We start from the raw sequence: 17,499 nt of genomic DNA, 5'->3' as shown, positions 1-17,499 counted from the left end.
AGGGAAAGCATCTGTGCGTCCTGTTCTCCTGCAGGTTCTGCCTTCAGTACTTTCCTGTCCTTAACTCACCCCCCCCACCTCCCAAGAATCCGTGTGTTATCCTCACTCTCTCCACCACATCTCTCAATTCATTTGCTCGTGTAGATGAACACCTTTGGAGGAGAACAAAATTTAAACTGATTTTATCCATTGTAAACACGTCCTCTCCTCTTTTTCATCTACCATGTAGCTGTTTAGGCAACACTTTGAAATCTCCCCAGATCTTTATTTTATTTTTTATTTTATTGATTGCATTTATACCCCTCCCTCCTAGCCATGGCTGGCTCTTATCACCTGGAGGAACTATTCTCCAACTATCAATGCAAAATGACAAAGAATACCTGACGGACTTGCACGGTGATAGCGTAGGGGGGGGGGGGAGGGACACCTGTGCATGACAGGCCTCTTTGTCCTTTCCCTCTCTTCAGTGCTCAGTTTGTGTTTGAGTTGCTGTTTCTGTGCATTTTCTTAGAGTGCGTTTGTGCCCATTTCTTTCTGGTTTTGCTTCCAAGCTGAAAATAGTTCAAAAGCATACAGATTCCCTCAGATTTGCCTGATGCCCTTTTGCTGCCCCTCGAAGGTCAGTCCCTGCCCACGTCAAGGTGGTTCCGCCCCCTCTACACCTTAAGAACATAAGAGACGCCAATGTTGGATCAAGCCAATGGACCCTCCAGTCCAAGACTCCGTGTCATGCAGTGGCCCAAAATACCAGGTCCCATCAGGAAGGTCCAGCAGTGGGGCCTGAACACTAGAAGCCCCTCCCAAAGCTGCCCCACATAAGAACATAAGAACATAAGAACATAAGAACATAAGAACATAAGAACATAAGAACATAAGAGATGCCAATGTGGGTCAGGCCAAAGGCCCCTCCAGTCCAGCATTCTGTATCACACAGTGGCCAGAAATACCAGTGCCATCAGGAGGTCCACCAGTGGGGCCAGGACATTAGAAGCCCTTCCACTGTTGACCCCCCCAAGCGCCAAGAAGACAGAGCATCTCTTGCCCCAGACCGAGAGTCCCTATCTATACCTTGTGGCTAATAGCCACTGATGGACCTCTGCTCCATATGCTTATCTAATTCCCTTTTGAAGCCGTCCATGCTTGTAGCCGCCACCACTTCCTGTCGTCATTCCTGCCATCACTTCCTGTCTTCGTTCCTGCCATCCTCCCCTCTTCATTCATGTACAAGCTCCAATTTCTTTTTGTTTTTAAATTGGGGGGGGGGGTTACAAGCAGCACGAGTCTAGTGATATGAGCCTATCAGCAGTCTCAAACTGCTAAATTAAAAAAATTTAAATGATGTGGGAAAGTGTAAAAGGAGTTGTGTGACGCTGAGTTCCCTACTGGTATTGACTTGAAAGGCAGATCAGAGAGAAGGCAAATGGCCTCAGTGCAAAAAAAGAAGAAAGAAAGAGGATTTCAGTGCTGCATTCATAAAGGGGGGGATCATCAGTGCAGAAGGAAACTGACATGAGCTGTAAAGAGAGAGAGACACACTGGGATGGGAAGCCTAAAGTTTTGAAAACATTTTTCTCTTTAATGACGTAATGCTGGGGGACGGGACCATTTTGGTAGTCTCTGGAAGGCTAACATTAAAATGGCAGCTGAGCCACATGAACCTTTTGGAAACTGACTAACTTAAGAATCTCTCGGGATCGACCTGTTTGGAGGACAGAGTGAAATCTGCACAGGACGGGCTCTAAAAACTGCCAAGATCATGACCAGTGTGCAGGATCAAGTTAGAGAACCACAAAGAGAAAACCCTGCAAATTTGCAAGAAAGGGTGGGAAATCAGCATTACTATGCAGCAGTGCTAGAGCATCGGTGAAAGTATCTCTTTTTTTTCAATTTAATGGCAAAGACTCAAAGGCTGTGGTCACACACACTAAATCATCCACTTTCAATCCACTTTCAGTGCACTTTCCAACTGGGTTTTGCCAGTTCACGCAATAAAATTCTAGTTTGAAAGTGGATTGAAAGTAGATTATTTAGCGTGTGACTGCAGCCAAAAAATTCTTCAGAGACTTTGCCAGCGGACTCCTCTCCCATTCAAATTGCAGGCTTGTGCAACATGTGGTGGAGTTGCAGCTGACTTTGCAGAGGCACGCACACATTGCTAATGATCACAGTCTGGAGATCAGCTGCAATTCTGGGACATCCCCGGGCTCCTCTTCAGGCTTGCTTTCAAACCTTAAATCTATCTGGACTTGGCTTAACTGTTAATTCCACACCCTCCTTCTTCCCCCCTCCATAGATGTCCACCCATCTCTGGCCTCCTTCTGACCCCTGAACCAGGGACTTCTTTCCTTTCATGTACTTGTCACTATAAACGAATAAAGCTCCTGTATGCTAATGCGAGTTGCATGCAGGGACGTTTGTGTCCTTTGTGCTTTGGCCTCTGATCAATTTGTCCAACCAAACCAAATGACTGAGATGCGTCTCCCCACCTGTGGGTATTGGTTCAGTGGCCTGTAACTGGTAAATGCTCTAGCCAAGTGCCCACCGGGCCTGGGGGAGGTGGGCTTACCACTTACCTGGAGGAGGCAGATGGGTCCGTGTGAAACGGAAGGGAACCAACCTGGATAGGCACTAGAGTAGACTCTAGAACTTCTCACCATTCTGACAAACAAGGTGCATGCAACGCTGGGGTCAGGAATGGGATACTGGAGAGGAATGGTATGCTGATGTGACTGAGCCAGGGTGGAGAATGATAAAGTCTAGAGCAAACGCAGTTGATGTTCCAGCACTGGAGCTGGCAATGACGCCAGTGGACTGAAGATCAAAGGTGGCAAAATGATAAATGAAAAAAACCAGATCTGAATTCAAGTCCCAGCAAGGCTGCAGCACAGACTGTTGAAAGCCATGCTTCTTCAGCCTTTCCTTTATTGGGGCACCGTGTCGATTGCATAGATTCAAGCCACCAAAGTGGCAAAGATACAAATCCTTCATTCTTGTATATTGCACGATTCTATAAAATATATATATGTGGTCTCCATCCTACTGAACAAACCGTAGCTCAGTGAGGCTCACCTGGACTGTCTGTGGCCAGCCAAGGGGCTCTAGAAGCCACCTCCTTTTCTGCCTGCCACTTGAGAGAGGAATTACTCAGCGTCTAGAAACACTGGTGGCTCGAAGAACCTACTCACCTTTGCACAGAGATGACAAATCACGGCTGGGTTCCTCCACCTGCAGGCCTTCCGCTCCTGTTCATCCCATTCACAAGAAGACAGAGCAGTTTAGCCTAAAGTTGTCAGGATGTTAGTGCCTGGCAGCTCCTAGACGTGGAAGCCAGAATAGACAGGGAAAGGATGCCTCCAGCATGACGTTGCTGATGCCGTGGAGCAGGTCTCTCTGCAACCAGAGGTGTACATGGTTGACACCACCTGGAGGGAAGAATTTTTTTCTTGGCCTAGGGGTCTGGGGGATTCTCCAGGAGCATAAACCCAGAGGGAGTAACACATAATAGCTGGAGGCTCAGAGAATTGGGACGGATCTTTTCATGTCTATGGACTGTGACCATATTTTTCTTTGAAAAGAAAGGGAACCAACCTGGATAGGCACTAGAGTAGACTCTAGAACTTCTCACCATTCTGACAAACAAGGTGCATGCAACGCTGGGGTCAGGAATGGGATAATGAAGAGGAATAGGAAGCTGATGTGACCGAGCCAGGGTGGAGAACCATAAAGTAGACTCGAGCAAACACAGTTGATGTTCCAGCACCGGAGCTGGCAATGACGCCAATGGACTGAAGATCAAAGGTGGCAAAATGATAAATGAAAAACAAAACAAAACCCAGTGCTGAATTCAAGTCCCAGCAAGGCTGCAGCACAGATTGTTGAAAGCCTTGCTTCTTCAGCCTTTCCTTTATTGGGGAACCATCTTGATTGCATAGATTCAAGACACCAAAGTGGCAAAGACACAAATCCTTCATTCTTGTATATTGCACGATTCTATGAAATATATATATGTGGTCTCCATTCTACTGAACAAACCGTAGCTCATTGAGGCTCACCTGGACTGTCTGTGGCCAGCCAAGGGGCTCTAGAAGCCACCTCCTTTTCTGCCTGCCACTTGAGAGAGGAATTACTCAGCGTCTAGAAACACTGGTGGCTCGAAGAACCTACTCACCTTTGCACAGAGATGACAAATCACGGCTGGGTTCCTCCACCTGCAGGCCTTCCGCTCCTGTTCATCCCATTCACAAGAAGACAGAGCAGTTTAGCCTAAAGTTGTCAGGATGTTAGTGCCTGGCAGCTCCTAGACGTGGAAGCCAGAATAGACAGGGAAAGGATGCCTCCAGCATGACGTTGCTGATGCCGTGAAGCAGGTCTCTCTGCAACCAGAGGTGTACATGGCTGACACCACCTGGAGGGAAGAATTTTTTTTCTTGGCCTAGGAGTCTGGGGGATTCTCCAGGAGCAGAAACCCAGAGGGAGTAGTGCATAATGGCTGGAGGCTCAGAGAATTGGGATGGATCTCATCTCAGACTTTCAGGGTTTAAGTAAACACCATTTATACCCAGGAGGCCATGCAGCATATGAAAACATGCAGTGGACTGCCTTAGCTGCCCCCAGTCCTAAATGTGATTAAAAAGTGCAGAAAAGCCTAGATTTATTTTTAACCTATGATTTTAATATTGTTTACCATGTCTGTATTTTAAACCTTTTAGAATCCTGTTTATAATTTTAGATGTTATTATATTTTATCTGTTCTTTCACCTGTTATTTACTTGTCTCTTATTGTATTGTTTGCTGGTCTATGACTGTAAGAAATTGATTGATTGATTGACTGATTGACTGGCCTAGCTGACGCCTCTTCTGAACCCCTGTTCAATGTCATTGGGCAGGTCCCAATAAAAGGTACGATGCGGCTACTGTTCTGGGTTTATGGATTCTTGTTGCCAGCTGAGGTTGCCAGCTGAGCTGCTAAGAAAAGTTTGGACCTGAGGTCTGCTCAGGACTGACTCAAGAGAGTGATGTGCCAAAAGCACCCTTGTCCAATCCTCCCCCCCATGCTCGATCCAGTGAGGGCTTCAGAGTAGAAGAGAGTCTCAGAGCGGCTTACAATCCCTTCCCTTCCCCCTTCCCACAAAGACACACTGTGAGAAATGTAGGGCTGAGAGAGCTCTCTCAAGAACTACTCTTGTGAGAACAGCTCTGAAAGAGCTTTTGACTGATCCAAGGTCACACCAGCAGCCGCAAGTGGAGGAGTGGGGAATCAAACCCAGTTCTCCCAGATTAGAGCTCATGCTCCTAACCACTACACCAAACTGGGTTCCAATTCTCACTCAAGCGATGACACTCACTGGGTGTCCTAAATCAGTCTGTGCTGAGTGATGGCTCAGATTTCTCTGACAAAGAGCTACCTGCTAGCCCTGAGCCGGCAATTGAACACCAGCTGCAGCTGGCTCTGAGCCAAAAGGTCAGGAGCCACAGCCTACACCTTGTAGCTCTGAAGAAGTAAACAAGTCTTCAGCAGCCACTCCCAGCCTACCTAGCTCACCCATGGACACCCTTGCAGCACTGACGCTATCAGAGATGCTTAGAGTTGCAAGAAAGGAGAAGAAGTGCAAGACTCATGGTCTATCGTCAGCTGTCAGTTGAAGCGACAAATGAATAGTTTCAGGATGTCTGCCAAGGAATTGGCTGGGAGTTTAGCTCATTAAGGGTTGGCTATAAATTCAGCTGGGAGAAGCAGCAGTTTGTGGACACAGCAAGTAGACTTTCATACTGCGCTACCAAGTTTGCTGCTACTGGACCTCGGCAACCTTGCACTGGACCTGACAACTGGCTTTTCTGGAGCTAGTTTGGTGTAGTGGTTAAGTACCTGGACTCTAATCTGGGAGAACCGGGTTTGATTCCCCACTCCTCCTCTCACATCTGCTGGATGACCTTGGGCTAGACATAGTGCTGTAAGAGCTGTCCTTGAAAAAGAGCAGTTTCTCTCAGAGCTCTCCCAGCCACACCTACCTCCCAGGGCGTCTGTTGTCGGGAGGGGAAGGGAAAGGAATTTGTAAGCCACTCTGAGACTCCGAGTGAAGGGAGGGGTATAAATCCAACCCCTTCTCTTATTCTTCTTGCACTGGACTGGACTTGGACTTGCTACTTATAACTCCTTGACCCTAGTGTGCTGCCCCCATTAAGCATTAACTGTAGGCTGTAGTAGTTTAGTAAAACTGTAGTTCTCAGTTAGGGGTCCCAAAGGCATCTCTTTGACTGGCTCATTCGGGTAATTTCGTGAGCTCAGAGGTGTGAAGATAAGAATTCTTATTGTTCTTTTCCATTTCTTTGTCTATCCTTACCGCAAGCAGAAGGGGAAACCCATCTCTTTCTCGCCACAGCTATAGAATGGACCTAGATCACAAAGATGTAACTTCTCCACCCAGCAATCAGCTTTATTGTGAGTAAATGATCTTCTGAATGCATGTGAAGTTAAACATGATTTAAGCTTTCTTCAGTGGTCGTGTATTGGCTCACACCTAGAAAGCACTGGCTTAGCCCCACAAGACACCTAGACTGGACTCTGGGGAACCTGCTCTCTGGAACCCCCAACTTTTGGACTGGACTTTGGTTACTTTGGAAGGGGAGCAGTGGCACAGGGGATTTATCCTCTGGTTAAACATCTGAGCTGAACAAGACTGCTGTCAGTTCGAGCCCCGCACTTGGTGTGAGCTACCAAGTCTCGTCCCCAGCTCACCGTCCACCCAGCGGTTCGAAAGCTTCGGCAAGTAGATAAAATGGGTACGGCTCCTTAGAAAGAGCGGGCACACTAACCCCCCCCCCCCATGGGTGAGGTGTTAAGCTGACAACGGAAGGTCTACACGTAACATCATAAGCTGAGAGAAGACCTACACAGCCTGCAATGGGTCATTCCGGCCATTCCAGCCAGACGGTGGCAGTGGTGCGCTGCAACCAAGAAAATTATTGATGACATCAAAAGTGACACCGAGAGAGAAGAGAGAGAAAGAGAGAGAGAGAGAGGAAAAAGGCTGCCGGAACACGCCTGATGATCACCGCAGACCATAAACTCCCTGTCTACTGTGGAATGCATGTAATTTAAAATGATATATGTTGTCCTCCCTTACCCCCATAAGAACATAAGAACATAAGAGACGCCAATGTTGGATCAGGCCAAAGGCCCATCCAGTCCAACACTCTGTGTCACACAGTGGCCAGAAATACCAGTGCCATCAGGAGGTCCAGCAGTGGGGCCAGGACATTAGAAGCCCTCCCACTGTTGACCCCCCCCCAAGCACCAAGAAGACAGAGCATCACTTGCCCCAGAGCCCCTAGCTATACCTTGTGGCTAATAGCCACTGATGGACCTCTGCTCCATATGCTTATCTAATTCCCTTTTGAAGCCGTCCATGCTTGTAGCTCCCACCACTTCCTGTGGCAGTGAATTCCATGTGTTAATCACTCTTTGGGTGAAGAAGTACTTCCTTTTATCCGTTCTAACCCGACCGCTCTGCAGTTTCATGGAGTGCCCACGAGTTCTTGTATTGTGAGAAAGGGAGAAAAGTACCTCTTTCTTTACCTGCTCTTTCCCATGCATAATCTTATAAACCTCGATCATGTCACCCCTCAGTCGTCTTTTCTCCAAGCTAAAGAGCCCTAAGCACTTTAACCTTTCCTCATAGGGAAAGTGTTCCAACCCTTTTATCATTCGAGTTGCCCTTTTCTGCACTTTTTCCAAAGCTATAATATCCTTTTTAAGGTGTGGTGACCAGAACTGCACACAGTATTCCAAATGAGGTCTCACCATTGATTTATATAGGGGCATTATGATATTGGCTGATCTGTTTTCAATACCCTTCCTAATAATCCCCAGCATAGCATTGGCCTTCTTTATTGCAGTCACACACTGTCTCGACATTTTCAGTGAGTTATCCACTACAACTCCAAGATCTCTCTCTTGCTCAGTCTCTGCCAGTTCAGACCCCATCAATGTGTATTTATATTTAGGATTTTTGGCTCCAATGTGCATCACCTTGCACTTGGCCACATTGAACCCCATTTGCCATGTTGACGCCCACTCGCCCATCCTTGACAGATCCCCTTGGAGTGCCTCACAATCCTCACTGGTTTTCACCACCCTGAACAACTTTGTATCATCCGCAAATTTAGCCACTTCACTGCTTACTCCCATCTCCAAATCATTAATGAACAAGTTAAAAAGCAGTGGACCAAGTACTGATCCCTGCGGTACCCCACTGCTTACCACCCTCCACTGAGAAAATTGCCCACCTACACTCACTCTCTGTTTTCTATGTACTCAAATGCAAGACTAGTTGTTTCCTGAGGTATGCCATCAAAAAAGGAGGGTGTCATCTTATAATTGCGTACAGTTATATCCAGTAACACCGCAGATCATAAACTCCTTGTCGACTGTGGAATGTGTGTAATTTAAATGATATATGTTGTCCTCCCTTACCCCCCTCATTGTTAGTCCTGTGTCAACACAAAGAGTAACTGTAAATCGCTCAGAGCCGGCAGCTCTGCAAGGATTGAGCGATCAATAAATTGAAAGGTGGTTGTTATTATTATTATTATTATTATTATTACTACTACTACTACTACTACTACTCTCTGCAACCTTGCCTGTTACTTGCCCTGCTGGACCCCAGCCCGTGCCTCCCACGGAAGGTACATCAGTACACTGGGTGGCCTTAGGCCACTGATATTCCCTCAGCTGGATGTATCCCCCAGAGCTGCAATGAAGATAAAATGGGGGAGAGATAGGTATGTAGCTCTTTGGAGGAAGGACAGCATAAAATGTGAGAGGCACACACCCAGACGCCTCAGCTGGATGTATCCCCCAGAGCTGCAATGAAGATAAAATGGGGGAGAGATAGGTATGTAGCTCTTTGGAGGAAGGACAGCATAAAATGTGAGAGGCACACACCCAGACAGAACTCTTTGGCTTTCTAATGCCTCTTTCATTTCCCATAATAAAATTATACAAACATTTAGGTGCTGTATTTGGAGAATCTGAAATAATTTAGTATTCATTAATTCACAGGATTTCCTTATCTTCTTAAAATATGAGAACATTGAAGCCAATGGAAGATAAAGTAGCACACAAGATCAACATCAGAGTCAGTTTGGTGTGGCACTTGCCAGGAACGATGGGCATTGCCTGGCAAAGGGAAGAAGAGGAGGAGCCACAAGTCTCTTGGCCAGGGTTGTCAAAAACTGTCAAGAGTCTGCAAATGTTCTCCCTTACTGCTTGTGAGACCCTGTGTAGACCTTCCTCTGACTTTCCAGAACCTTCTTCAGAGCACCCTTCACCTCTTTGTTCCGGAGGCTGTAGATGAGGGGGTTCAGCATTGGGGTGATGATGCAGTACATGGTGGAGATCAGTGTGTCAGTCTCTAAGGAATAACCAGCACCTGGTTGACTATAGTTAAGGAATCCATTTCCAAAGTAAATGATGACTACAGTGAGGTGAGAAGCACAGGTGGAAAAAGCTTTGCGCTTGCCGGTGGTGGAATGGATCTTCAAGACGGAGGACAGGATGAAGATGTAGGAGAGGATAGTGAACAGGAAGGGGGCCACGCCCATGAAAAGGCTTGTTATGTGGGTTGCAAGTTGATTCATATGCACATCATTGCAAGAAATTTTCATCAACGGAGGAATATCGCAGAAGATGTGATGAATCTGGTTGACTCCGCAAAAGTGCACCTTGGAGCTGAGAGCTGTGTGGAGAGCAGCATTTAGGAAGCCCCAGACCCAGGTGGCAAAGGCTAAAATGGTGCACACCTTGGTGTTCATGAGGTGGGAGTAATGCAAAGGCTTGCAGATGGCGGCATAGCGGTCATAGGCCATGACGGCCAGCAACTCAGCCTCTGTCCCCGTGAAAGACATCAGGAAGAACATCTGGGCCAGGCACTGGTTGTAGGTGATGGTCTGTCGCTGGTACAAGAAGTTCACCAGGATCTTGGGGACTGTGACGGAGGAGATGCAGATGTCTAGGCAGGAGAGATGGCTGAGGAAGTAATACATGGGGCTCTGGAGGCTGGGATCCAATTGTATGAGAGTAAATATCATGAGGTTCCCCAGTACAGTGACCAGGTAAATGGCTAGGAACGGCAGGAAGAGGTAGATGTGGCTGTTCGGAATGCCAGAGAAACCCAGGAAGACAAATTCCACCACCTGCGTCTGATTCCTCCCTCCCATTGAGATTTCAGAACTCACCTGTAAGGAGAGAGAAAGAAGTGGAGAAAACACTAGGTACTGTGATGATCAATAGCTCTGGGTGTCAATTTAGAATTCTTCACATGAATTAAAGCTCCTTGTTATGAGGAAGGAATGTTGCCCTCTAGGGATATTGGTTGCATAACTAATTCAGGGCATAGGAAAATATCTGTTGAAGTCTTTTCCTCCTGCAGTTTCTGCCTTCAGTCGTTTCCTGTCCTCAGGGGTCATTTTGTAGAAAAAGAGGTTCAGGAGCTCATTAGCATAACTCATTAGCATTCCTTATTTGCATATGCCATGCCCCCGACATCTCCGGAAGTGTGTCAGAAGGCAACACCCACTGCTCAGGCTCCAGTCGACTGTTTTGGATTGCTAGCTATTGGGGGGGGAACGCACAGATCTGCCCTCACAGAGGAGGGAGAGCTTGTACCTGAAGGTGGGCTGGGGAGGGGCTCTGCAACTTACCTGGCTGCTTCTTGCTCCTTGTGGCCCGACTGAGGGCTACTGGGAGCAGGGTGTGTGGCTTGCTCCATGTGTCTGCCCCCTGGGCTCCTTACTGCCGGAGCTCTGCTCCCGTGCACTCCTGCAGGAAATGACCCCTGCCTGTCCTTAACTCTTAATTCACCCCCCCATCTCCCAACAAACAGCAGGAGTCTAGTGGTATGAGACTATCAGTAGTCTTGAACCACTAAATTACAAACAATTAAATGATGGGGGAAAGTTTAAAAGGAGCTGTGTAGGGCTGAGTTCCCGATTGGTATTGACTTGAAAGGGGGATTGGAGACGAGGGAAACAGCAGCATCTTGGTGCAAAAGAAAGAAAGAAAAGGATTTCGGTGCTGCCTTAAAACAAAATAAGGGGGGGATCATTATTGCAGGAAGAAATTGACAGAAGGTGTAAAGAGAGGGAAAGACACTGGGATGGAACCCTAAAGCTTTGAAAACATTTTTCTCTGTAATGCTTTAGTACTTTAATGCTTGAGGGGACGGGACATTTTGGCAGTCTCTGGAAGCCTAACATTAAAATGGAAGCTGAGCCACATGGACCGTTTCCAAACTGACGAACTTAAGAACCTCTTGGGATCGACCTATTTGGAGGACAGAGTGCAATCCACAGAGGATAGGCTCTAAAAAACTGCCAAGGTCATGACAAGTGTGCAGGATCAAGTTAGAGAACCACAAAGAAAAAACCATGCAAATTTGCAAGTAAGGGCAGGAGATTAACATAATTTTGCAGCAGTACTAGGGCATTGGTGAAAGTATCTACTTTTTTCAATTTAGTGGCAAAGACTAAAAGACTGTGGTCACACATGCTAAATAATCTAGTTTCAATCCACTTTCCAACTGGTTTTATATTGCTGGCTAGGTGCCGTAACAATAAAATTCATTCATTCATTCACTTTCCAACTGGATTCTTCCAGTTCACAAAGTAAAAATCCACTTGGAAAGTGCATTGAAGGTCGATTGAAAGTAGATTATTTAGTGTGGGACCGCAGCCAAAAAGTTCTCCAGACATTCTGCCAGAGGACTACTCTCCCATTCAAATTGCAGGCTTGTGCAACATGTGGTGGAGTTGCAGCTGACTTTGCACAGGCACGCACACGTTGCTAATGATCACAGCTAGCAATGCCAGTGTCAGTGGGTTGTACTGTGCATTCTGTAAACTCAACATGTTTCCCAATTGAAAAATACTGGAAGCAGAGGCTCAGCATAGTTAAAGAGCTGCAAGTTTATTGGATTACGTCTGGAACTGAGATAACGAAGCTGGTTCAAGCCAGGTTTAAATGCGAGTCAAACACCACACCCAGCACACACCCACCACCCATGATAGGTCCTATTTACAAGTCACAGCCCTGATAGGGCTACTCTTGGATCCGGGCAAACCCATAGGTGCACCCTAGGATCCATGGTGGCTATTGTCTGTACGATCAAAGGTCGGGGTCCACTTGACCGCGTGGCCAGGCCCACATGGCCGTGGCCATCTTAGAATCCCTACTGCAGGTTCATGTTTATGTTTAGCTAATTAACTATGCTTATCTAATTCCCTTTTGAAGCCGTCCATGCTTGTAGCCACCACCACCTCCTGTGGCAGTTAATTCCAAGTGTTAATCACTCTTTGGGGGAAGAAGGACTTCCTTTTATCCATTCTAACCCGACCGCTCAGCAATTTCATGGAGTGCCCACGAGTTCTTGTCTTGTGGGAAAGGGAGAAAAGTACCTCTTTCTCTATCTGCTCTATCCCATGCATAATCTTATAAACCTCAATCATGTCACCCCTCAGCCGTCATTTCTCCAAGCTAAAGAACCCTAAGCGCTTTAACCTTTCTTCATAGGGAAAGTGTTCCAACCCTTTTATCATTCGAGTTGCCCTTTTTTGCACTTTTCCCAAAGCTATAATATCTTTTTTAAGGTGTGGTGAACTGTACACAGTATTCCAAATGAGGTTGCACCATTAATTTATACAGGGGCATTATGATATTGGCTGATCTGTTTTCAATACCCTTCCTAATAATCCTCAGCATAGGATTGGCCTTTTTTATTGCAGTCACACACTGTCTCGACATATTCAGTGAGTTATCTACTACTACTCCAAGATAATCCGCAGATTTAGCCACTTCACTGCTTACTCCTAACTCCAAATCATTAATGAACAAGTTAAAAAGCATTGGAGCAAGTACTGATCCCTGCGGTACCCCACTGTTTACCACCCTCCACTGAGAAAATTTCCCATTTATACTCACTCTCTGTTTCCTATGAATTAGCCAGTTTCTAATCCACCAAAGGACTTGTCCTTTTATCCCGTGATTTTTGAGCTTGCTTAGGAGCCTTTGATGAGGAACTTTATCGAAAGCTTTGTGGAAGTCAAGGTAAACAATATCTATTGGGTCCCCCATGTCCACATGTTTGTTCACCCCCTGAAAGAACACTAACAGGTTAGTGAGACAAGAGACAAGCCTTTATCCACATATACCCCAGTGAGGTCGGGGTCAAAGAATCACTTGACCCTGCCAGACCCCAAAGAGGGCAGGCTTGCCGTGACAAGGGCCAAGGCTTTCTCAGTGGCGGCCAGTTTGCTGAAGTGGTTAAGTGTGCGGACTCTAATCTGGGAGAACCGGGTTTGATTCCCCACTTGTCCCGTTGCACTTGCTGATGTGACCTTGGGTGAGTCACAAGCTCTGGCACAGCTGTCCTTGAAAAAAGAGCAGTTTCTGTCAAGAGTTCTCTCAGCCCCACCCACCTCATGGGGTGTCTGTTGTGGGGAGGGGAAGGGAAAGGGATTGTGAGCCGCTCTGAGACTCCTTCACATAGGGAAAAGTGGGGTATAAAAACCAACTCTTCCTCTGGAACCTGGAAGCCAAACACCCTTTCCCTCTTGGGGAGGGGCTGCAGCTCAGTGGTCCAGCATTTGAGCCAAAGCCCCTCCCCAAGAGACATCATCTGCCCAATCCCTTATTAGATAGCTCAGTCTGGAGATCAGCTGCAGTTCTGTGAGATCTCCAGGCTCCTCTTCAGGCTTGCTTTCAAACCTTAAATCTACCTGGACTTGGTTTAACTGTGAACTCCACGCCCTCCTTCTTCACCCCTCCATAGATGTCCACTCATCTCTTGCTTCCTTCTGACTCCTGTACTTGTCACTATAAACGAATAATGGTCGTGTATTCTAGGGAGCGTTGCATCCTCTGTCCTTTGTCTTCTGATCAATCTGTCCAAATGACAGAGATGGGCCTCCCCACTTGTGGGTCTTGGTTCAGTGGCCTGTAACTGGGAAATGGCTCTGGCCAAGTGCCCACCTGGCCTGGGGGAGGTGGGCTTACCGCCTAGCTGGAGGTGGCAGCTGGGTCCGTGTGAAAAGAAAGGGAACCAACCCACAGAGGCACTAAAGTAGTCTCTAGAACTTTTCACTGTTCCAACAACTATGGTGCATACAACGCTGGGGTCAGGAATGGGATAATGGAGAGGAATGGTGAGCCGGTGTGACCGAGCCAGGGTGGAGAACCATAAAGTCTAGAGCAAAGGCAGTTGATGTTCCAGCACTGGAGCTGGCAATGACGCCAGTGGAGTGAAGATCAAAGGCAGTAAGCAGATCAATTAAAAAACCAGTGCTGAATTCAAGTCCCAGCAAAGCTACAGCACAGGCGGGTGAGAGCCATCCTTCTTCGGTCTTTCCTTTATTGGGGCACCGTCTCGATTGCATGTATTCAAGCTACCAAAGTGGCAGATATACTAGTCCTTCATTCTTGTATATGACACAATCCTAGCAAACAAATATATGTGGTCTCCATTCCATTCTCTTGAACAAACCGTAGCTCAGTGAGGCTCATCTGTAGTGGCTGATGCCAGCCAAAGGGCACAGGAAGCTACCCCCTTTTTCTGCCTGCCATCTGAGAGAGGAATTACTCAGCGTCTAGAAACACTGGTGGCTGGAAAAACCTACTCACCTTTGCACACGAATGACAAATCACGGCTGGGTTCCTCCACCTGCAGACCTTCCGCTCCTGTTCATCCCATTCGCAGGAAGGCAGAGCAGCTTAGTCTAGAGCATTCAGGATGTTCCCTCGATGTGGAACCAACAATACACATGGAATGGATGCCTCCGGCATGATGTTGCCGATGCCGTGGGGCAGGTCTCTTTGCAGCTAGAGGTGTACAAGGCTGACACCCATCTGGACAGGGGAATTCTTTTCTTGGCCTGGGGGATTCTCCTGCAGCGGAAACCCAGAGGGAGTAGCGCATAATGGCTGGAGGCTCAGAGAATTGGGACGGAACTCATCTCAGACTTTCAGGGGACAAGTAAACACCCAGGAGGCCGTGCAGCACATGTAAACACGCAGAGGACTGGCCTAGCTGCCGCTTGTCCTGAACCTGATAAAGAAATATGGATAAGCCTAGATTTATTTTTAACCTTTGATCTTAATATTAATTTTTACCTTTTCTGTATTTTAACCCTTTTAGATGTCAGGGTCCTTAGTCAGGTCACTCAACACAGGGCTTCATGAGAAGAGAACTGTTTATTGGTAAATCAGAACTGAAGACATGTGTACAGCTTGTGTCAGGAATGGCCGACCATAATAGGGGTCCCTGACTTATACTAAAATCGAACATCCCCCCTGGTAAGCTTAAGCCAATGAATATATTTCTCACGCACGGGCAAAGCAAGCAGGCAAAAGCGAAAGCCGTTACTTTCCCAGCTGAATAATAGTGCAGCAGGAACATCTACAAGGTCAAGCAATAGATAAAATAGAGTTGGTGAGACAGGGAGAGCTCAGGCTGAAAGTGGGAGGGCACCCCTCCACAGGGGTTACCTGACATTAGACTCCTGTTTATATTTTTAGATGTTGTTATATTTTATAATTTTACTGGGGTTTTTTACCGGTTATTTACTTGCCTCTTATTGTATTGTTTGCTGGTCTATGACTGTAATTGATTGATTGATTGATTGATTGATTGATAGACTGGCCTTGCTGCTGCGTCAGCCGCATCTACAGTACACCAAACTGGGTGTGCCTTTCTCTGCAGCCCACCCTGGAAGGCGCGGGATCCAAGGTTGGTTGCAGAGGAAGAGCAGCATGACAGAGTAGGTGACCGCTGGCACCTGCCATACTCGGGATCACTCCCCACCTCCCTGCTGCTGCTATTACTGTTTGCAGCAGTCCCTTCGGTCACTCAGACAGTCACTAAGCCACATGTGCATTCCCATTCCTGCCTTTTCTCTCATGTCTCTCTGAATGCCTGTCCTGTGATTCCACACCGAAACGATGAGGTGAGTGATGGCTCAGATTTCTCAAATGAAGAGCTACCTGCTAGCCCTGAGCCAGTGATTGAACAGGCGGCTGGAACAGGCTCTGAGCCAGAAGGAGAACAGCAAGCCATCAGGTTGCTGGCTGATCAGGAGTCACAGCCTACATCTTTTACCTTTGAAGCAGTAAACAAGTCTTCAGCAGCCACTCCCAGCCCACCTACTTCACTCAAAACCTTGCAGCACTGATGCTGTCAGAGACGGTTAGAGTTGCAAGAAAGGAGAAGAAGTGTGAGACTCATGGCCCGTTGTCAGCTGTCAATTAAAGAGGTGATGCTCTTTACTTTCATATTTCAGGATGACTGCCAAGGAATTGGCTGGGAGTTTAGCTCATTAAGAGTTGGCTATAAATTCAGCTGGGAGAAGCAGCAGTTTGTGGCCACAAGAAGTACACCTTGCTACTGAGCTACGAACTTTGCTGTTACTGGACCTCTGTGACCATGACCTGGACCTGACAATTGGCTTTGGTGTAGTGGTTAAGTGTGCGGACTCTAATCTGGGAGAACCGGGTTTGATTCCCCACTCCTCCACTTGCACCTGCTGATGTGACCTTGGGTCAGTCACAAGCTCTGGCACAGCTGTCCTTGAAAAAGAGCAGTTTGTGTCAGAGTTCTCTCAGCCCCACCCACCTCACAGGGTGTCTGTTGTGGGGAGGGGAAGGGAAAGGTGTTTGTAAGCCGCTCTGAGACTGCAAGTGAAGGGCGGGGTATAAATCCAATCTCTTCTTCTTCTTCTTTTCTGGAACCCCTGACCTTGGACTGGACTTGGGCTTGCTGCCTGGAACACCTTGACCCTAATCTGGATTTTGGTAAACCTGCTCTCTGGAACCCCTGACTTTTGGACCGGACTTTGGTTACTCTCTGCAACCTTGCCTGTTATCTGCCCTGCTGGACGCCAGCCCATTCCTCCTGGGGGAGGTACATCACTACAGTGCATGACCTTAGGCCAATCACCTTCTTTCAGCTGGATGTGCCCCTCAGGGCTCCTATGAAGATAAAATGAGGGAGAGAGAACTATGTATGCCCCCCCTGAGCTCTTTGGAGGAAGGACAGCATAAAATGTGAGAGAGACACACTCAGACAGGAAGTGTGTACTTAGAAAACCTTCTAATCAGTTCCTCATGAATATCTCTTTCATTTCCCATAATCAAATTACACAAGCATTTAGTTTTTGTATTTGGAGTGTATGAAATAATTTATTATTCATCTATTTCCTGTATTTTTGTATGTGACTATTGAAGCCAATGTAACATAATGTGGTACAGAAGATGAATATCACAATCAGTTTGGTGTTGCAGTTGCCAGGAACTTTGGGCATTGCCAGGCAGAGGCAGCATCCACAGTGGACCTCTGATGGGGTGGCGGAGGAGGAGGAGATGCAACTCTCTTGGCCAGGGATGGCAAAAGGTGTAACTGACGAGAAAGGGTTCACATACTAGCAGATTCTGCAAATGTTCTCCCTTACTGT

General features: G+C 47.1%; 1 protein-coding gene across 1 annotated transcript; it reads right to left on the bottom strand.

Moving 5' to 3' along the window:
• Positions 1–9,261: 9,261 nt before the first annotated feature.
• Positions 9,262–10,218, bottom strand: LOC107106381 (olfactory receptor 1F1-like). Its single transcript, XM_015406516.1, has one exon. The coding sequence runs from the start codon at positions 10,216–10,218 to the stop codon at positions 9,262–9,264; it is 957 nt and encodes a 318-aa protein (XP_015262002.1).
• Positions 10,219–17,499: the final 7,281 nt, after the last annotated feature.

This window comes from Gekko japonicus, unplaced genomic scaffold (genome assembly GCF_001447785.1).
Source record: "Gekko japonicus isolate JY-2015 unplaced genomic scaffold, Gekko_japonicus_V1.1 scaffold6123, whole genome shotgun sequence".
NCBI classification, from domain to species: Eukaryota; Metazoa; Chordata; class Lepidosauria; order Squamata; family Gekkonidae; genus Gekko; species Gekko japonicus.
The sequence above is the reverse complement of the archived record's forward strand: the minus strand, read 5'-3'. Positions and strand labels throughout refer to the sequence as shown.

Bases quoted from the DNA above. Each gene is read 5' to 3' on its own strand.
- LOC107106381 (XM_015406516.1), bottom strand. From the start codon at position 10,218: ATGGGAGGGAGGAATCAGACGCAGGTGGTGGAATTTGTCTTCCTGGGT.